The sequence below is a fragment of the Lethenteron reissneri genome, chromosome 2 (assembly GCF_015708825.2).
Source record: "Lethenteron reissneri isolate LAM-NWPU_2019-01 chromosome 2, ASM1570882v1, whole genome shotgun sequence".
NCBI lineage: Eukaryota > Metazoa > Chordata > Hyperoartia > Petromyzontiformes > Petromyzontidae > Lethenteron > Lethenteron reissneri.
The window spans coordinates 6,998,842-7,016,501 of record NC_083780.1 but is presented as its reverse complement, the minus strand read 5'-3'; the positions used below and the strand labels follow the sequence as shown (position 1 = coordinate 7,016,501).

The 17,660-nt window shown below is 48.9% G+C and overlaps 1 protein-coding gene across 2 annotated transcripts in view; it reads right to left on the bottom strand.

The window, feature by feature from the left end:
* LOC133342014 (low-density lipoprotein receptor-related protein 6-like) overlaps positions 1 to 17,660 on the bottom strand; it is a 90,722-nt gene that overhangs the window by 29,667 nt on the left and 43,395 nt on the right. For both annotated transcript variants that reach the window (XM_061550884.1, XM_061550893.1), the window contains exons 4-11: positions 15,109 to 15,306; positions 12,337 to 12,533; positions 10,912 to 11,043; positions 9,808 to 10,038; positions 8,259 to 8,451; positions 6,148 to 6,319; positions 911 to 1,127; positions 37 to 332 (exon numbers count right to left, since the gene is read on the bottom strand). In XM_061550884.1, the coding sequence (XP_061406868.1) occupies positions 37 to 332; positions 911 to 1,127; positions 6,148 to 6,319; positions 8,259 to 8,451; positions 9,808 to 10,038; positions 10,912 to 11,043; positions 12,337 to 12,533; positions 15,109 to 15,306 (1,636 nt within the window). The remainder of the gene's footprint in view (positions 1 to 36; positions 333 to 910; positions 1,128 to 6,147; positions 6,320 to 8,258; positions 8,452 to 9,807; positions 10,039 to 10,911; positions 11,044 to 12,336; positions 12,534 to 15,108; positions 15,307 to 17,660) is intronic.

Below are 17,660 nucleotides of genomic sequence, written 5' to 3'. Positions count from 1 at the left end.
CAAAACACCCGAACCCCCTTGCGTGCGCGCTCCGACCTTGAGGCTGATGTCGGTCCAGTAAATGCGATTGTCGGCCACGTCGAAGTCGAGCGCCGACGCCTCCTTGATGCCGGCGAGCGGGATGGCGACGTCGCCGCGGGCGTTCGTCTCCAGCGAGATGCGGCGGATGTCGCCGCGGCGCGAGAACAGCAGGAAGGCCTTGGGCACGACGCACGTGTGCGCGTCCGCCAGCAGCTCCTGGCCCAGGGGGCAGCCGCAACGGAGACCCGCCGGGCGGAACAGGCAAAGGTGGCTGCACCCGCCGTTCTCCTCCCCGGCGCAAGCGTTCGTGCCTGTAGCCGGTGACGGCACGAGCGGTGGCAGGCGGCGAGGGGGAAGGGGAGGCGGGGAGAGTAGCGCAGCGGCGACGGTCAGAAATGTATCCGGCGAGTGCTTTTTACACACACCAGAATCAGAAAGGGTTTTATTCGCCATGAAAGTTCGCACGGACAAGGAATTTACCGTGGCAGGGAAGGTGCATGCATTCAACATGTAGGAATCTTAACACTTAAATAAGTGGTATACAGTCTAACTATACTAAAGTTACAAAGTCTAACTAATACTAAGGGGCTAAAGTATGTAAAATTTTGAATAAGTATACAATATAAAATGTGAATTAGCCATAATATACAATCTTAAAATACATAAAAATACAAACAGGTTAACATGTTGTAAATATGGCAAAGTGTAAAATTTGTAGATAAAATGTTACACGTGACTTTCACGCAGTTGAGGGCGCCAGGCACCGAAGAAAAATAGACAGCCGATCAAATAAGCGCGTCGATGGTTTTGGCGAGCCGTCGAGCGAAAGGCGGCCAACCGCGTCGCGCGCTTTCAGATGCGCTCTTCCCTGCGGCGCGCGACGGGGTACCTGACGGAGCGGCGATGGCGGTCGCCTTGAGCCCCATGAGGTCCGGGAGCTGATCGATGAGGACCTGCCGCTCGCCCGTGTGCTTGTGGGCGCGCTCCACGCTGCGCCGCTGCCAGTCGGTCCAGTAGACGAAGTCGCCCAGCAGCGTGAGGCCAAAGATGTGCGGCAGCTTGTCCTCGACGAGCACGCGGCGGCCAGAGCCGTCCAGCTTGATCATCTAGCGACGCGGGGGTCAGGGGGGGTGAGGAGAGGGAGGTGGGCGGCCGCACACCGTTAAGAGACGAGCTCGATCGTAAGCACAGGGCCGACTTGGGATGTCGTTGCTCTGGGCGTGTGTGTACGTGGAACTTCTTTCGCACCGTACGCAGCCAACCGTGATAATCGGAGGAGAGGGAACAGCACCGCATGTTGCAAATCGGAGGTGCGGGTGGGTTTGTGAGTGCTGCGCTGGCAGCGTTGAAATCCTGGTTTATCGAATCCTGGAAGCTGACCATGACTAGACTTGGTTCGCATGTGCGTGTGTGTCAGAGGTCGCAACCGGGTACCCTACCCGATACCCGTACCCTACCCGATACCCGGCTACCCGTACCCGGTACGGGTACCCGTTTGCGACCCTGGTGCGGCCGGGTACGGGTAGGCCGTGAGTCACTGGCGAGTAACCGTTTGTCACTCATTTCCCAACGTCTTGTCTCTTCTCACAATTCAAGTTCCTAGAATCAACCCACCCGCGCCTGCAACATGGCTTCATCCCAGAGGTTGCAATCGGGTACCCGTACCCGTACCCTACCCGATACCCGGCTGGGTACGGGTAGCCGGGTATCGGGTAGGGTACGGGTAGCCGTTTGCGACCCTGGTGCGGCCGGGTACGGGTACGGAATCAAAACCCGTTTGCGACCTCTGGTGTGTGTACGTACGTACGTATGTTGAACTTCTTTCGCGACGGCACGTAGCCAACCATGCTTAAACGGAGCAGCAGGTGGTTCATGGGTCAGAGCGCCGAGCTGGCACCAATGAAATCCTGGTTTTTGGAATCCTGGCAGCTGGCTGTGACGTAGCCAACCGCGCTAATCGGAGGTGCGGGAACTCGCTGCATGTGGAAGCGAGTTGATTGTCAAAGTCACCAATTTTAAACCGACGAACCGATTACATTTTTAGTTCCCCCACGGGCCACAGGAAACGTAGCTGTGCAGCATTCATGCCGCAATTGAAGCAGACGAAATAAATTACAAAACCAGTGGGATCTGTGGGCAAATAAATACAGTGGATGCCCTGAACCCCAAGGATAATAGGATTTGTGGAAGAGGAAACAAGTATAACCCGTAAAAACAAAGTTTTTCACTATAAATCCTTTATATGCGTGGCGGCGAGAGTCCTCTCGTCCTCTGGCTTGAGATGGCTGCCACCTATGGGTCAGATGATTGCATGGCAGCATTAAGCAATTGGTAATTAAATATAATATTTTTGTGTTAAAAAGTGTAAAATTTAAGAATTTTTTTTCACGAACATAAATTGTCACGCACAACGGAGTATGTGTGCAAAATGTCAGCTCGATTGGATCATGGGAAGTGGGTTAAAAAACGACCGAAAGATTTGCACGGTCCTAAGCAAGCAAGCAAGTGGACTTGATATAAAGGATTTAAAAATGGGGGTCATACACGTTTAATAAAATAAAAATGTAATCAAATGAAATGTTAAATGAATGAGATCAAATGTAATGCTTTGAATCTGTTTGCTGCGTGCCAAGGTTTTTGACCGTCGTTGTCACCGTCCACAGGACAATGTCCACCAAATCGGACAATTCCAGCCGGGCCCATGCAGAAGTGTGTGTATTGGTTTGCAGGAGTGTTTTTGCAGTGGAAGAACTGGCGAAAGCGTTCAACTCGCAGACTGTCCAAATTAGATGCATCTCACGTTCGAAAACAGCGGGGTGGGGGGGGGGGGGATTTGGCAGTGACGTCGAGTGACACCGCGCCAAGCAAGTGGCACAGTGCACATTTCAGAACTGGTTGAAGTCACGTTCAGTTCGTGGCAAAATTAAACATTTCAGATGGGGGACTTTCTCGTATGGAGATTAGTAAGAGACCGAGTTTTAACTGGACAGCGCGATTAATAGTAATAAAATAGTAATAAATGAAAATAACCAAATTATTATTATTTTTTTACCTACGTGACTTTACCGAAAAAGAGCATGAATCATTGCAATCACGAAAGCTTCAAATCTAGAAGTAATTAAAACTGTTCGGATCACGTGTCCTTTCCGACGAGCACATAACATGTCGACAATTAAGCATTTTTGAAAGGCCACGCTTTGCATGCAATGGGTCGCGCAGCAATTTATTGCCATTACATCATCATGATGATTATTATTATTCACTTAAAAACAAAACAACGCGTTGTGGGAGGGGGAGGCTGGCCATCTCCGAGGACCGGCTGCTAAGAAAAGCACTGCCCCACCACTTAAATTCCTAATAAAACGGCAAACCGGCTTGCGAAACCGCACGGCAGGAATGTTGTGGCGTCAGCGCGCGAACTCTCGTGTGGCCAAACAGCGGACGGGCTCAAACGACGTGTCACATCACGGTGGCAAAAACAAAAAAAACTCGCCAAAAAAAATTCAACCAACGGTCACACGAACGACTGACCCGCACAGCGCTGTGTGTTTGCGGAACCTCATCCCACTTAGTGATCACAGCTTCGGGGATTGGGAGGTGGGGAGGTGGGGGACGCGTGGAGTCTGGAGAGAAAAAATTCGATTCGAAAGTAGAGAGTGTGGGAGGGGGGGGTCACCAGAATTGAATGGAGTTTTCCTGTAATTACAGAATGATGGTAAATTTACTTTCATGTCTTCTTGGTTCTTTCGGTAAAGTCACGTAGAAGGGAAATAATAAAATAAATAAAATAAAACATAATAAAATAATTCTCACGACGTTTCGGCCACAACGCAAGCAGCCGTCCTCGGGTGAAGAACAGGTCTGTTGGAAAGACAGCGTCTGAATCAACACCACCATGCTTGGCAGCGTATATTTAAGCCGAAATTTACTTTCCTGTGTTTTGGAAGGCGAGTTGGCGGAGTGGATAGCGCGCTGCACCGTGAAACCCGGAGACTCGAGTTCAATTCCCCGGGTCACGACTTGCCATTGAGTAGCGAGTGGTGTGGTAGTCCGTAGGTCAGAGCAGGAATTGGTATCACATCTAAGGGTAGCGCATCTTGAGTACAACCCATTTATTTACATCGCCAATAAAAGTTAATTGCACGATAGCCATCTGACCATTTGAAATTGCTATTGCATGATTTAGTGTTACTGAACACGTAGAAATTGTAACCCTTGGGGGGTTATGCCAGCTCAAGTGGTACTGGACAAGAGAGAGATCCGATCTGGGGCTCATGGGCTAGTATCTGGACTGGGTCCTAGGACCCTCATCACCAGCGTGGTGAAGTATGGTCAAACAACACCGACATGAGCCCAGTTCAACACGTGGGACTTTCGCGTCCAATATTATCTAAAACAGAGATTTTTTTTGGGTGAGATCGTCACGAGCGTCAAGGCGTGTGGAGGACCTCATCCCAGAGTGGATTGATAAAGAACTAGTAATTGGTATTTTTAAATCCTTTATATTAAGTTCACTTGCTTGCTTGCTTACGACCGTGCAAATCTTTCGGTCGTTTTTTAACCCACTTCCCGTGATCCAATCGAGCTGACATTTTCCACACAGACTCGTTGTGCGTGACAATTAATGTTCGTGACATTTTTTTCAAAAATGTTTACACTTTTTAGGTAAATTTTTTATTTATTTAATTACCAATTGATTAATTGTGGCAGGCAATCATCTGACCCATAGGTGGCAGCCATCTCAAGCCAGAGGACGAGAGGACTCTAGCTGCCCGTTTCAAAGACCAATGTGGGCTGGGTTGTGGCCCATTGAACACGCATATAAAGGATGTATAGTGAAAAACTTTGTTTTTACGGGAACATTTTTTTTTTCTGAATGTCTTTTAATTATCGGATCACGTCGTGAGAATGAGATAAAGGGAGTTGCGAGGAAAGAGTGTCTCACGGAAGTGACCGCCGTTTTTACTTTTAACGCTTTTTTCATTCCTCTGTCACATTAAATCGCTCGCTAATGTTTCACGCTTTAAAAGTTCAATCTAGAAACATTAGCCGTTCCGAGTTTTTTTTTTAATAGAGAGGACAATGATTCGAGCCCTTGACCCACAATCACGAGCTTGTGACTTTAAACTCAGGCTGTTTTTTATTTTTTTAAATGAGCTGTAATGTAACTCTTTTTCAGAAGCGACCTGGCCACAAATGACAGCGCAACGAAGTGGCTTATCACGTGGAAATGTATAGCGGTCAAATACTCTAAACACGTGATGTTGATTCTAAACGTGGAGGAAAAAACTGGAGGACCAGGGGAAAAAAATATCCACGCGACTACAGGGAAAACATGCAAACTCCAAATATACAGCAGCAGGCGTCAGGGTCGGGATCGAACCCACGACCTCCTGTACACCAGGTGAGGTAGTTAACATCTCATAGCCACCGTGATGATGATGAGAGAGACGCAAACTCCAAATATACAGCAGCAGGCGTCAGGGTCAGGATCGAACCCACGACCTCGTGCATATCAGGCGAGGGAGATAGAACATCTCACCATCGTGGCACCCCATATAACCTGCACCGTCCACCCCGTTTAAGCCGCGTTCGTTCCACTAACCTCCAAAAAACGTTCACCTCATCTAAAACAACCAATATCTGTGCGTAAAAACTCACCGCATTCATCAAAAACACCGACAACACAAAAGAAGGCGACATTATTGACGAACGTGTTAAGGTCTCTTCGGTCAATAAGTGTGCCTGTGCACCGCTGCCAACTCAGCAGCAGCAGCAGCAGCAGCAACAGCGTCGCCAAATAATCTATTGAGCATCTTACACTCACGGCTCAATGCACTGCGTACACGAGAGTTTAAAAAAATAAATCATCAACGTTGGCCAACGGGTCACGAACGCGCCGATTTAAAAACGATCATTACGTGTTGCTTGTAATTAAAGCCACGCAGGCTGGAATGTAGGTCGCGTTAACGCAACACACACACACAGAGTGAGTGGCTCTTACTTCCGATATTAGCAAGCCACCGGAGCTACGCACAAAAATTCGATCGCGGGCACCGCGTCCGCCCCCTCCCCCCTCTTCCCGTGACGGTCGCGGTGACGGTGGAGGGGGTGGGGGGGGCTCACCTCGATGCGGTCCGTCTTGGCGTCTCCCCAGTACAGCGTGCCCAGGGCGATGTCGAGCGCCAGCCCGTTGGGCCAGCCCAGCGACGTGTTGACGAGCACGACGCGCTCAGAGCCGTCCAGGTTCGCCTGCTCTATCTTCGGCCGCTCGCCCCAGTCCGTCCAGTACATGTACCTGACGCGCGGCACAGGAACGCGCGGCAGACGCAACACAGTGGGCCAGACGCTTTGGCAATCGGGTACCCGATACCCGTACCTTACCCGATACCCAGCTACCTGTACCCGGCTGGGTATCGGGTACGGGTAAGGAATCAAAACCCGTTAGCGACCTCTGCTCTGCGATGCTGCCGAATTCAAATTGCGTGCCAGTCACGGTGGCAGTGCCCGGTCAGTAGAGGGCGCCATAGAGGCGCTGCTAAACATGAACTTGCAACTTATATTGTTATTACACGCTTTCTATTAACTCACTGTCTGTTGTTGTTGTATCCTCAAATCTTGTAACTCCATTTTAACCCACTTCCCAATGTGGTATCGACTGCAAACTTGGTATACTTATGTCACACTGATGACAATACTATATTCTATCATAAAAAATAATATTTTTAAACATTATTTTTTATGTTATGTTTCGCTTTGGGTCTAATTGTCCGCGGTCAACTGACGTTGGCTGTAATTGGCCATGGTCCCTTACGTTATGGCAAGCTTCGGGGCCACATCCTGGAGTCGTGGAGTTCTTTCATTACTAGTACATTTCATAAAAGCGTGTTTTTAAAAAAGTTCAAAAAACATTTTATCTCTCGCACTTACAAAACCTTGACACCGGCACACCGCAACACAGCACGGTAAGCGACTACAAACCACGAGCTGTTGACGGTCGTCATTTTTTTTTCTATGGGGGTAACGACAGTGGGCTTATGGCCAAACAACCCGGAATGCGCCTGATCTCATCAAATCTCGGAAGCCAAACGTGGGTGAGTGCCCACGACGTACGACAAGTTGTTTAACAGGCTGCAGGAGACAGCCAAAGCTGGGTGTCAGAGCAGCAAGCCGCTATTGTTGTACCGCACTTCTACGCTTCCCAGATCGACGGCTGCCCAATTTAACCAACCGGCACTGGCCAGCATTACGTGTGATCAAATAACCCCCCGCGCTCCCACGACCTAAAGAGCGTGGGGGAGAACCTCATCCAGCAGCGGATTGACAAAAGGTGGAATGTACAAGTGCAAGGCCTCATTGATATCTGAACGTTAACTTGAACAGTCCCGACTTCCCAACCCCCCACAACCCACACCGACCAACGTAGTGAAGTCCAACTAACTCGCACTTTCAGATGCGCTCCTGCGGACGTCTGGAATGCCCTTCCTTCCAATACTATGCAGCCGCTGGAGCTACGCACTTTTAAATCATCGAGATTGACAAACGAATTTCTTTCGGATCCGCTTTGTCCGTTTAGTTTACCGTCCTTTCTCCATGCGACCTCCGAATAGCGCGGTCGGCTACGCACGGTGCGAAAGATTTTCAACGTACAGTAAAACCTTGGATTGCAAGTAACTTGGCCTGCGAGTGTTTTGCAAGACGAGCTAAATTTTTTAATAAATATTAATGTGATGAACGAGTGAGGTCTTGCAATACGAGCAGTACGTGTATACGCTGTGTCTGCCGAGTGTCATGTGATCACAACTGATATAAGAGTGCTTTGGATTACAAACACGTTTACGGAACGAATTATGCTCGCAATCCAAGGTTTTACTGTACGTACGACTATGAGCAGAGGTTCCAGACCACCAGGAAAAAAATTGTGGCTCATCTTTCGAGGACTTGGGGGGGAAACGGCCACACACATCGCTGCCTAAAAGACAGCGTTGTCTTGCAGAGTCCCAAACTCAACTTAAAGATCAACCTAGATTTGACTTAAAGAGTATTTTTTTTATTCATGGGCCGCTACATTGATGCCGCTGCAGTTGCCTTCTTGCTGCGGCCAAGCGGCTCGACCTGAACGGTTGGCTACGCACGGCGCGACAGCCGTTCGACGTAAGTACGTACAAGCGCACGCGGCGTGGTAGATCCCCGTTAAACGGCGGCGGGGAGACCGACAAGCGGGGCGTGGCGCCTACCCGGCCAGGGGGTGGAGCGCGAGCGCCCGGGGCTCCTGGAGGTCCTCGGAGACGAGGACTTGGCGCGACGAGCCGTTGAGACGTGCCACCTCGATGTGGTCGGTGCCCGTGTCGCTCCAGTAGAGGTTGCGGGCGATCCAGTCCACCGCCAGCCCGTCCGGGTGCTGCACCTCCGTCCATACCAGCGTCTCTTCTGTTGGTTCATTTTGCGTTGTTGTTGTTGTTGTTGTTGAATCAATATCAGAGAGGTCACATCAGACAGATAAACAATGATAAAGACCCCCCCCCGCTCCACCCGGATAGCCTATTAACACTGTTGGGGCAAGTGCTGTTAGTGAATAGCGCCTATGTAATCCCCTACATAGCCTGTAACAGACTGTTTGGGCAAGTGCTGTTAGCGAGCACCTATGAAGGCCGGCACGGCACAACGAGGGGGCGGGTGGCCAGCACCACGCCCGACCGCCTTTGTTTCCCTATTGGCAATGTTTACTACACACCCGCACAAGGTACTAATTTGAGGCCGAGTCGACCTAGGTGAGGCCCAGATAACCGTCGCTGGTGGTGGCTGTGAGCGGGAATTTAACTCGGGTCGCTGGGTTCATAGCGCAATGCGCTCACCTCAACACCACCGCTCCCCACAACAACAACGTATACACACACATACGTACAGTGAGGGAAAAAAAGTATTTGATCCCCTGCTGATTTTGTACGTTTGCCCACTGACAAAGAAATGATTAGTCTAGAATTTTAATGGTATGTTTATTTGAACAGTGAGAGACAGAATAACAACAAAAAAATCCAGAAAAACGCATGTCAAAAATGTTATAAATTGATTTGCATTTTAATGAGAGAAATAAGTATTTGACCCCCTCTCAATCAGAAAGATTTCTGGCTCCCAGGTGTCTTTTATACAGGTAACGAGCTGAGATTAGGAGCACACTCTTAAAGGGAGTGCTAATCTCAGCTTGTTACCTGTATAAAAGACACCTGTTCACAGACGCAATCCATCAATCAGATTCCAAACTCTCCACCATGGCCAAGACCAAATAGCTCTCTAAGGATGTCAGGGACAAGATTGTAGACCTACACAAGGCTGCAATGGGCTACAAGACCATCGCCAAGCAGCTTGGCGAGAAGGTGACAACAGTTGGTGCGATTATTCGCAAATGGATGAAACACAAAAGAACTGTCAATCTCCCTCCACGTTTAGAATCAACATCACGTATAGCAGTGAGTATTTGACTGCTATACATTTCCACGTGATAAGCCACTTCGTTGAGCTGTCATTTGTGGCCAGGTCGCTTCTGATAAAGAGTTACATTACAGCTCAAACCGGGTGCGACACGACCGCCGCACTCGACGATAGCTGGCGCAAAAATCCGTGCTGCGCGCCTACCGCATGCCCTTGCGGGGAGTCTCGGCACCAAAATAAAATCTTAGTTTTTCTCCCGGTGTCGTTTCGACGATGCAAGGGCCCTCGTCTGCTAAGCAAAGAAAAAAAGCCTTTCACCACTCGACGCTCGGCGACCACCGCCCGCGGCGCGCTTACCCGTCGTGGGGTCGGCAGGGCCACCGCCGGCGGCTTGCAGCGACGCGCGCTTCACCACGCGCAGCTCGTCGTCGCTCCAGTACACGTGGCCCTCGACGGGGTCGTAGTCGATGGCGATGGCGTGGCGCACCTCGCCGGCGCCCGCCAGCACCGCGTCCGTGAAGTCGGGCGTGTCGAGCGAGATCTGCCGCAGGTCCGTGCGTCGCGCGAGCAGCAGCACCTCCTGCGCGCCTGTTTGCGATGGAAGCGCGGTTTCACTTGCCGACGAACGCCGAGATGTCAGCACGCGACGGGCGCAAGAGCTTAGTGTGTCCAAGCTGTGATAAGCGGACCCCGGCGGTCCGCGAGGCTACTACAAATGGGTCCGCTGAAAATGTTTGTATTTATTTTTTTGACCAGCGTAAGGGCCCAATTGAACTGTGCAGATTCTAGATTTGAAGCTTTCGTGACTGCAAGGATTCATACTCTTAGGTTTTTTCGGTAAAGTCACGTAGGTAAAAAATTTAAATTAATAAAAGTAAAATAAAAATCACGACATTTCAGAGGCAACACAAGCTTCCGTCTTCAGGTGGAACCGTCACAGCACGATTGCTGCAGCAATCGTGCTGTGATTGCTGCAGCAATCGTACTGTGATTGCTGCAGCAATCGTACTGTGATTGCTGCAGCAATTGTGCTGTGAAGCTTGTGTTGCCTCCGAAACGTCGTGATTTTTCTTTTTCTTATTTTTACTTATTAATTTTTTTTTTACCTACGTGACTTTACCGAAAAAAACCTAAGAATATGAACTGTGCAGCTCTTTTTTCAGAATAGGTCCCGGCTATCACAAACGATAGCTCAGCGAAGTGGCTCATCATCATGCTTCCCCACAAAGCGGTGGTACTTTATCGACCCTGGAGAGGGATGATGGGACTGGGGAACAACACCAGAATTTGAACTCGAGACATACCGACTTGCGAGAGCCATTCGCCTCTACCGCAACAGGCCAACCGGCCGGACGACCGAGAGGCGGCCGCACGAATGACACCGATGGACTAACGCGAGAAGCCAAGCTTGGAGAGCGGGTGTCTGTCGGGGGGGGGGGGGCGGAGGGGACGCCCGCTTACCCTGGCGGCAGGTCTTGTTGTCGGCAAGGATCTGCACGCCCGTCGGGCACACGCAGCTGAAGTGCGGCTTCGCCGGGGACATGAGGCACAGGTGCGAGCAGCCTCCGTTGTCGTCGCCGCAAGGGTTCCGGCCTGCATAAGAGGACAGGTACGCACGCAGGTGCGTTTGGTTTAACGCGACAGAAGAGGGGCGGTGGCGGTGTGGTGGTGTGTGTGTCATGCCAGGCAACGAGGCTCGGAGGGTGACGATTTCGCCACACCCAGAGCCGTGCCCAGAGCCGTGCCCAGAGCCGTGCCCAGAGCCGTGCCCAGAGCCGTGCCCAGAGCCGTGCCCAGAGCCGTGCCCGCCAGTGTCTGCCACGCGCGCGATCTGACGAACCGTCGTCTATTCCACGGGCCTCGACGTGCGACAGCTCCCGGCTCGCGTGGCAAAATGTGTACCTCCCCTCCCTGTATCCCACCCCCCTCCACCACCACCACCCCACTTTCTTGTTGCAACTAGCACAGCGCGTACCGACCGTGTCCGTCCAGCGCTCGCTGAGCTGCGTTGGCTTCCGGTTGCTCAACGAACACATTACAAAGTCGCACTCATTGCACACACAGTGCCTGCCACAACACCTCGCTGCTGGTCTCGTCAAGGGGCATAAACCATCACGCAAACTCCGGTCATCCTCGCAGCAGCGGAGGATTTGGCTAGCCATCGAACAAAGACGGGCACCGCATCGCGTGCTTTCAAACGCGCTTCAGCGGCCGTCTGGAACGCTCTTCCTTCTGATATTTAGGAAGCCATTAGGAGCTATATGCACTTTGAAATCATCTCGATTGAAAACGAATTTCAACAAAACTGCTTTTTGTGTTTAGTTTGTTGTCCTTCCCCCGCACCTCCGATTAGCGCGGTTGGCCACGTACGGTGCGAAAGAAGTTCAAAACAAGCACACACCTACACTATGGGAACCTCATTTGCCAGTAAAAATATGATAATTGTTTTTTTACCCTTCTATCTGGCAACAAAACTGACACCTTTTTACAAGGAGTCATGTTTGCATAGACCGCAATACCTGCAGTCATAATACAAACAAAAGAACATAACTCTGATAATGTATGCACTGTCCTTGAAGTTGATTGGTCCACAACCGAGACAGCTTTCCTTAGAGCCTAGTCTCACATGGGTTGGACCAGATGACGCCAAAAGGCGCACAACTCAAAGACAATGCACCATCAGAGTATGAGAGCTCGGGGCAAGCATCTACACTATGGGAACCTCATTTGCCAGTAAAAATATGATAATTGTTTTTTTTTATGTTCCTTTGTTTGCATTATGACTGCAGGTATTGTGCAAACATGACTCCTTGTAAAAAGGTGTCAGTTTTGTTGCCAGATAGAAGGGTAAACAACCAATTATCAAGCACACACCTACGCACGTACCAGTGGGCTGCCGCAGAGGGCTGTACGCGTGGATGTCCATCGGGGAGTAGATGTCGGTGACGATCTGCCGTCGGTCGGAGCCCGTGAGCTTGGAGCACGCGTGCACGGAGCGCGTCTGCCAGTCGGTCCAGTAGAGCGAGTCGGCGAGCAGCGTCAGGGCGAACGGGTGCGGCAGAGACCCGTCGATCACCACCTGCCTGCTCGCGCCACGGGGACGACGTTTGAGGCCTCGACTTTTACACAAAGCCGCCGATGCGGGAGGGTTATCCCCACGCTCTCAAAATGCTTTGTTCACTCCCTCACTGTGACCCCCAACACCGCCCCCCCCCACCTCAAATATTACATTGTGCCTAAAAACCATATCATCCGGTTTTAACTTTGGCACGGTACATGAAGGACCGAAAGCTTTGGTTTTATTGACATGCGACGAACGTCCTTTTTGTAGGGCACATAAAAAAAAACGTGTGCCAATGAGAAGGGGGATGAGGGGCAAATGAAGGGGCTTCACAAGTAGTTCTGTGGCAGAGTCTTCCCGGGGCCAAGGTGACCCAAAGTCCACGTTGACCCCCCGTCGCGGTACAGACAAGCGTGGGGGATCGTGGGCTGTGGCTGCTCTAAATGTGCTGGAAAAGGGGGTAGCAACTTGGTGCCGGCCCCAGAAAAACAACGACTATTACTTTTTTAAGCGACCTGGCCACAAATGATGAGCGCGACGGAGTGGCTTATCGCGTGCAAATGTATATCAGCCAAACACTCTAAACGTGTGACTTTTCTAACTGTGGAGGGAAAAACCGGAGGACCCGGAGAAAAATCCACGTGACCACGGGGAGAGAAACACGCAAACTCCCAAATATACAGGCGCGAGGAACGGGATCGAACCCGCGTACTGCTGTATACCAGGCGAGGTAGTTAACATTTGTCTGCGAAAGCTTTATAGGTGTAGCAACCTGCTCTTACGATTTAAAGCAATCTCCAAAAAATCGATACATTCCACGATGGAAAGGCATCGCAATGCAGTTGACATTTATCTTCCACGGGCCACACAATATAAACGTGATTAAAATCCGCGACGTTGCTCGCTGACCAACGCAAGCACAACCGGGTGATGTCACAAACAACGTGATTTGTTTTGATGTCGAGATAGTGGCACTTTCGACATGAAAGGAAAACGTCTAACCGGTTCACAGCAAAAACAGATTGGCAAAAGTTTGCCGCGTACAGTGGGAGAAAACTATCGCAGAAGAAAATAATCTACCACCGGGGGATGTAGTTTATTCTTTTTAAAGAAACATTTGCAAAAAAAGGTCTCGCAGAACCTGTTATTTTCCTTCAACGTAAAATTCACCGGTGGTGTAAAAAAAGCCAGTCTCCCACCGAACTGAGTTTAAAGCAACGTATGGTCTCTCCAAACGAACGCGAATCTATAATCCTTAAACGAGCTGTGTGTCCGCGCTTGTCTGGCGTGCCCTTGAAGCTTTCTCAATGGAAATGTTTCGATAAACTCAACGACACCAGATTTGAAGTGTTCGTGACTGCAAGGATCCATACTCTTTGGTTCTTTCGGTAAAGTCACAACACAAGCAATCATCATCAGGTGTGACAACCACAGCAAGGACATTTTTGACTGAAGTGAGAAATTCTGTAAAAAAAAATGCCTTGCTGTGGTTGTCACACCTGATGATGATTGCTTGTGTTGCAATCGAAACGTGATTTATTTATTAATATATTTCATTCACGTATTTTTTTATTTTTTCACCTTCTACGTGACTTTACCGAAAGAACCAAGAATATGAATCCCTGCAGTCACGAAAGTTTTAAATCGAAATGTTATTATTTATTTACTTTTATTCCAGGGTTTGCCAAACTCCAGTCCTTGCAATTGAACACGTAGGCATTCGCGACCGATATTATTCATAATAGTAAAAGTTTGTTATGGGTTAGATCACTATTTTTATTTTACCAGGTAAGGGCTCACCGAGCTATATTGTAGAAGTGACCTGGCCACAAATGACATCTCAACGAAGCGGCTTACTGTGTGGAAATGTATCGCCGCCAAATATTCGAAAACGCATCACCAGTGTCACGGCGCATACTGGGACGCGAATTTTCACTTGTTTTGCCACGAGCAAGTGTGGTAAATGCAAACTGATGCTTTGCAATAGGTGTCTGTTCGATGTATGAACATCTTAACACCAACTGTTTTATTGCCAGAAAGGATAAAGCCTATTCTCATTTTTTCGGTTTGATTAACCCTTTTTCATTCCGAGATTCGGCGGCGAACAGAACCCCCCCGCCACCCCCCAGTTCCCCATCCGGCAACTTGTAGACGTCTTGTAACGGGAAAGGGTTACACTATGGGAACGTCATTTGCCAGTAAAAATATGATAATTGTTTTTTTACCCTTCTATCTGGCAACAAAACTGACACCTTTTTACAAGGAGTCATGTTTGCATAGACCGCAATACCTGCAGTCATAATACAAACAAAAGACATAACTCTGATAATGTGCACTGTCCTTGAAGTTGATTGGTCCACACTCGAGACAGCTTTCCCTAGAGCCTAGTCTCACATGGGTTGGACCAGATGACGCCAAAAGGCGCACAACTCAAAGACAATGCACCATCAGAGTATGAGAGCTCGGGGCAAGCATCTACACTATGGGAACCTCATTTGCCAGTAAAAAAAGGGTTAATCGGTAACCGCACAACGAAAGGAGTTGGGTGTTGTTTTTTTTTAGGAGCGCGTCTCCCTTGCCGCGAGCAGCCCCTTCACCGGAATGTGCCATCGAGGTTGGCGCGGTGGATGTAGCTGAGCTTGGCGTCCGCCCAGTACAGCTTGGAGGCCTCATAGTCGATGGTGAGGCCATTGGGCCAGAAGACGTTCGTGTCAATGATGACGGAACGTGCCGTGCCGTCCATGCCAGCCCGCTCGATCTTGGGAACCTCGCCCCAGTCCGTCCAGTACATGTAGCTGTTCGGGCACGCACACAACAACAACAACCGCCGTTCGTCACTATGATGCTGCTAATCCTGCATAATGCACGGGCATAAGTAGTACTAATCACATACCTGCATTTCCCATAAATATGCTAAATTCCTCTTGATATGCAAATTCTTTTGTCAAGGCGCCCTTTCCCCCCCTTCCAACCCAGCTTAAATATACGCTCCAAGCATGGTGCTGTTTCATTCAGACGCTGTCGCCTCGACAGACCTGGTTTTCACCTGAGGACGGCTGCTTGCGTTGTGGCCGAAACGTCGTGAGAATTATTTTATTATGTTTTATTTTTATTATTTTATTACTTCCCTTCTACGTGACTTTACCGAAAGATCCAAGAAGATGAATCCCTGCAGTCACGAAAGCTTTAAATCGAAATTTGGCGGTGACGTCACCACGACGCTTGCGCCAGGCTGTGCGGACTTTAAGGCCACGTGAAGTGTCGAACGCCCGCTGGCAGGAGGTCACGGGACAGACCCAGGTGTCACGGGTTGACCGATTGAGATGACGTGCAGACGCACCACACGCATGCAAACACAAGCTGGTCGCACTAACACATTCACGGCCCGATTCGCATCGTGGCAAATGTGACTCTTCGTTAAATTCCTGCGGCAAAGATGGGGCGATTTTGCGAATACCGAGTGGGAGTGCGGAAGGAAAGAAAAACACAATCGTACGTCATAGCCCCGTACATATTCATAATCAAAATATGTATTTATACTGGAAAAATGAGATGAGCTATAAAGCAGTTTTTCACAGATGTCCAGTCGGGGCGGGTCAGAGCGTTAAAACAACAAACAGAAAAACACGATCGGAGTGAAAAGTATATGAATTGTAAACAAATCACTTAAAAATTTAGACAAAGCACATTTTTCTTCTTGGTTCTTTCGGTAAAGTCACGTAGAAGGGAAGTAATGAAATAATAAAAATAAAACCTAATAAAATAATTTTATTTTTTATTATTTTATTACTTCCCTTCTACGTGACTTTACCGAAAGAACCAAGAAGATGAATCCCTGCAGTCACGAAAGCTTTAAATCGAAATAAAGCACTTTTTTTTATCTTACCAGGTGAAAGGTCACCGAGGTATTAACCTATTTTTTTAGAAACGACCTGGCCACGATTAGCAGCTCAACAAATGTGCTCATCACGTGCAAATGTATAGCGGCAAAATAATCCATCTAAATCATCTCAATGCACGTTTCTAAACGTGGAGCGACAAACTCAGAATCCACCGACCCCACTTCAAAGATGACGGATTAAATGGCGTGCGTCAACCCCACAATATGCCGTCGAATCAAAATCTTTAATTATCCGACGAGCGATAAAGCTTTTTTTCAAAGATGTCCAGAAGGGGCACGGAGGCGGGATTGGGTAATAAAGTTACAACAACAAAACCAAGACGAAAAACACAATACATTTTTCAGCACTCGCATTGAGTCTGGATGATTTCGTTTTGGCTCTTAGTTCTTTACTTATTTAAAGGGCGCCACGGTGGTGCGATGTTATCTTGCTCGCCTGGTATGCAGGAGGTCGACGGGTTTCATTCCCACATTGACGCCTGCTGCTGTATACAGTGATCCCTCGTTTATCGCGGTTATTGGGGACCGGAACCCCTCGCGATAGGTGAAAATCCGCGAAGTAGGATTGGCCCCCTAGGAATTTCCGTATATGTGTGTGTGGGTACCAGAATGTTTAAAATATGTATATTTATACTTTATATATATATATTTTACTTAAATCTATTTAATTATAAAACCTTAATATTATACATTCACTCTCTCTCATACGATACGTATTATGGTGTTCTACACTCACCAATGACAGTAGTATCTTGAGACTTGACTCCAGTAATGACGACGATGACAATGACGATGACAATGACGACGATGACAGACCTGTGCAGTTCGATGAATGTGATGATGAATGATGATGATGGTGTTACTGCACAGGTATAAAAATCCGCGATGCACTGAGGCCGCGAAACTTGAACCACGAAGTGGCAAGGGATTACTGTATTTGGAGTTTGCGTGTCGCCCTCTTTCTCTCTGCCCGTGGTTGTGTCGATTTTTTTTCCCTCCACATTTAGACTATTTAGGTGATGTTGCCGCTATAAATGTCCAAATGATGGGGCCACTTTGTTGAGCTGTCATTTGTGGCCAGGTCGCTTAAAAAAGTAAGTTAATACCTCAGTGGGCTTGGCCTGGTAGGATGGGGATGGTTTAGTTTCATTTGTAGATGTTTCGGTGATTTGTTTATTTTTCGTGTACTTTACACTCCTATTGTGTTTTTGTATTATAGATGTTTTGTGGTAATGTTCTTACCCCCGT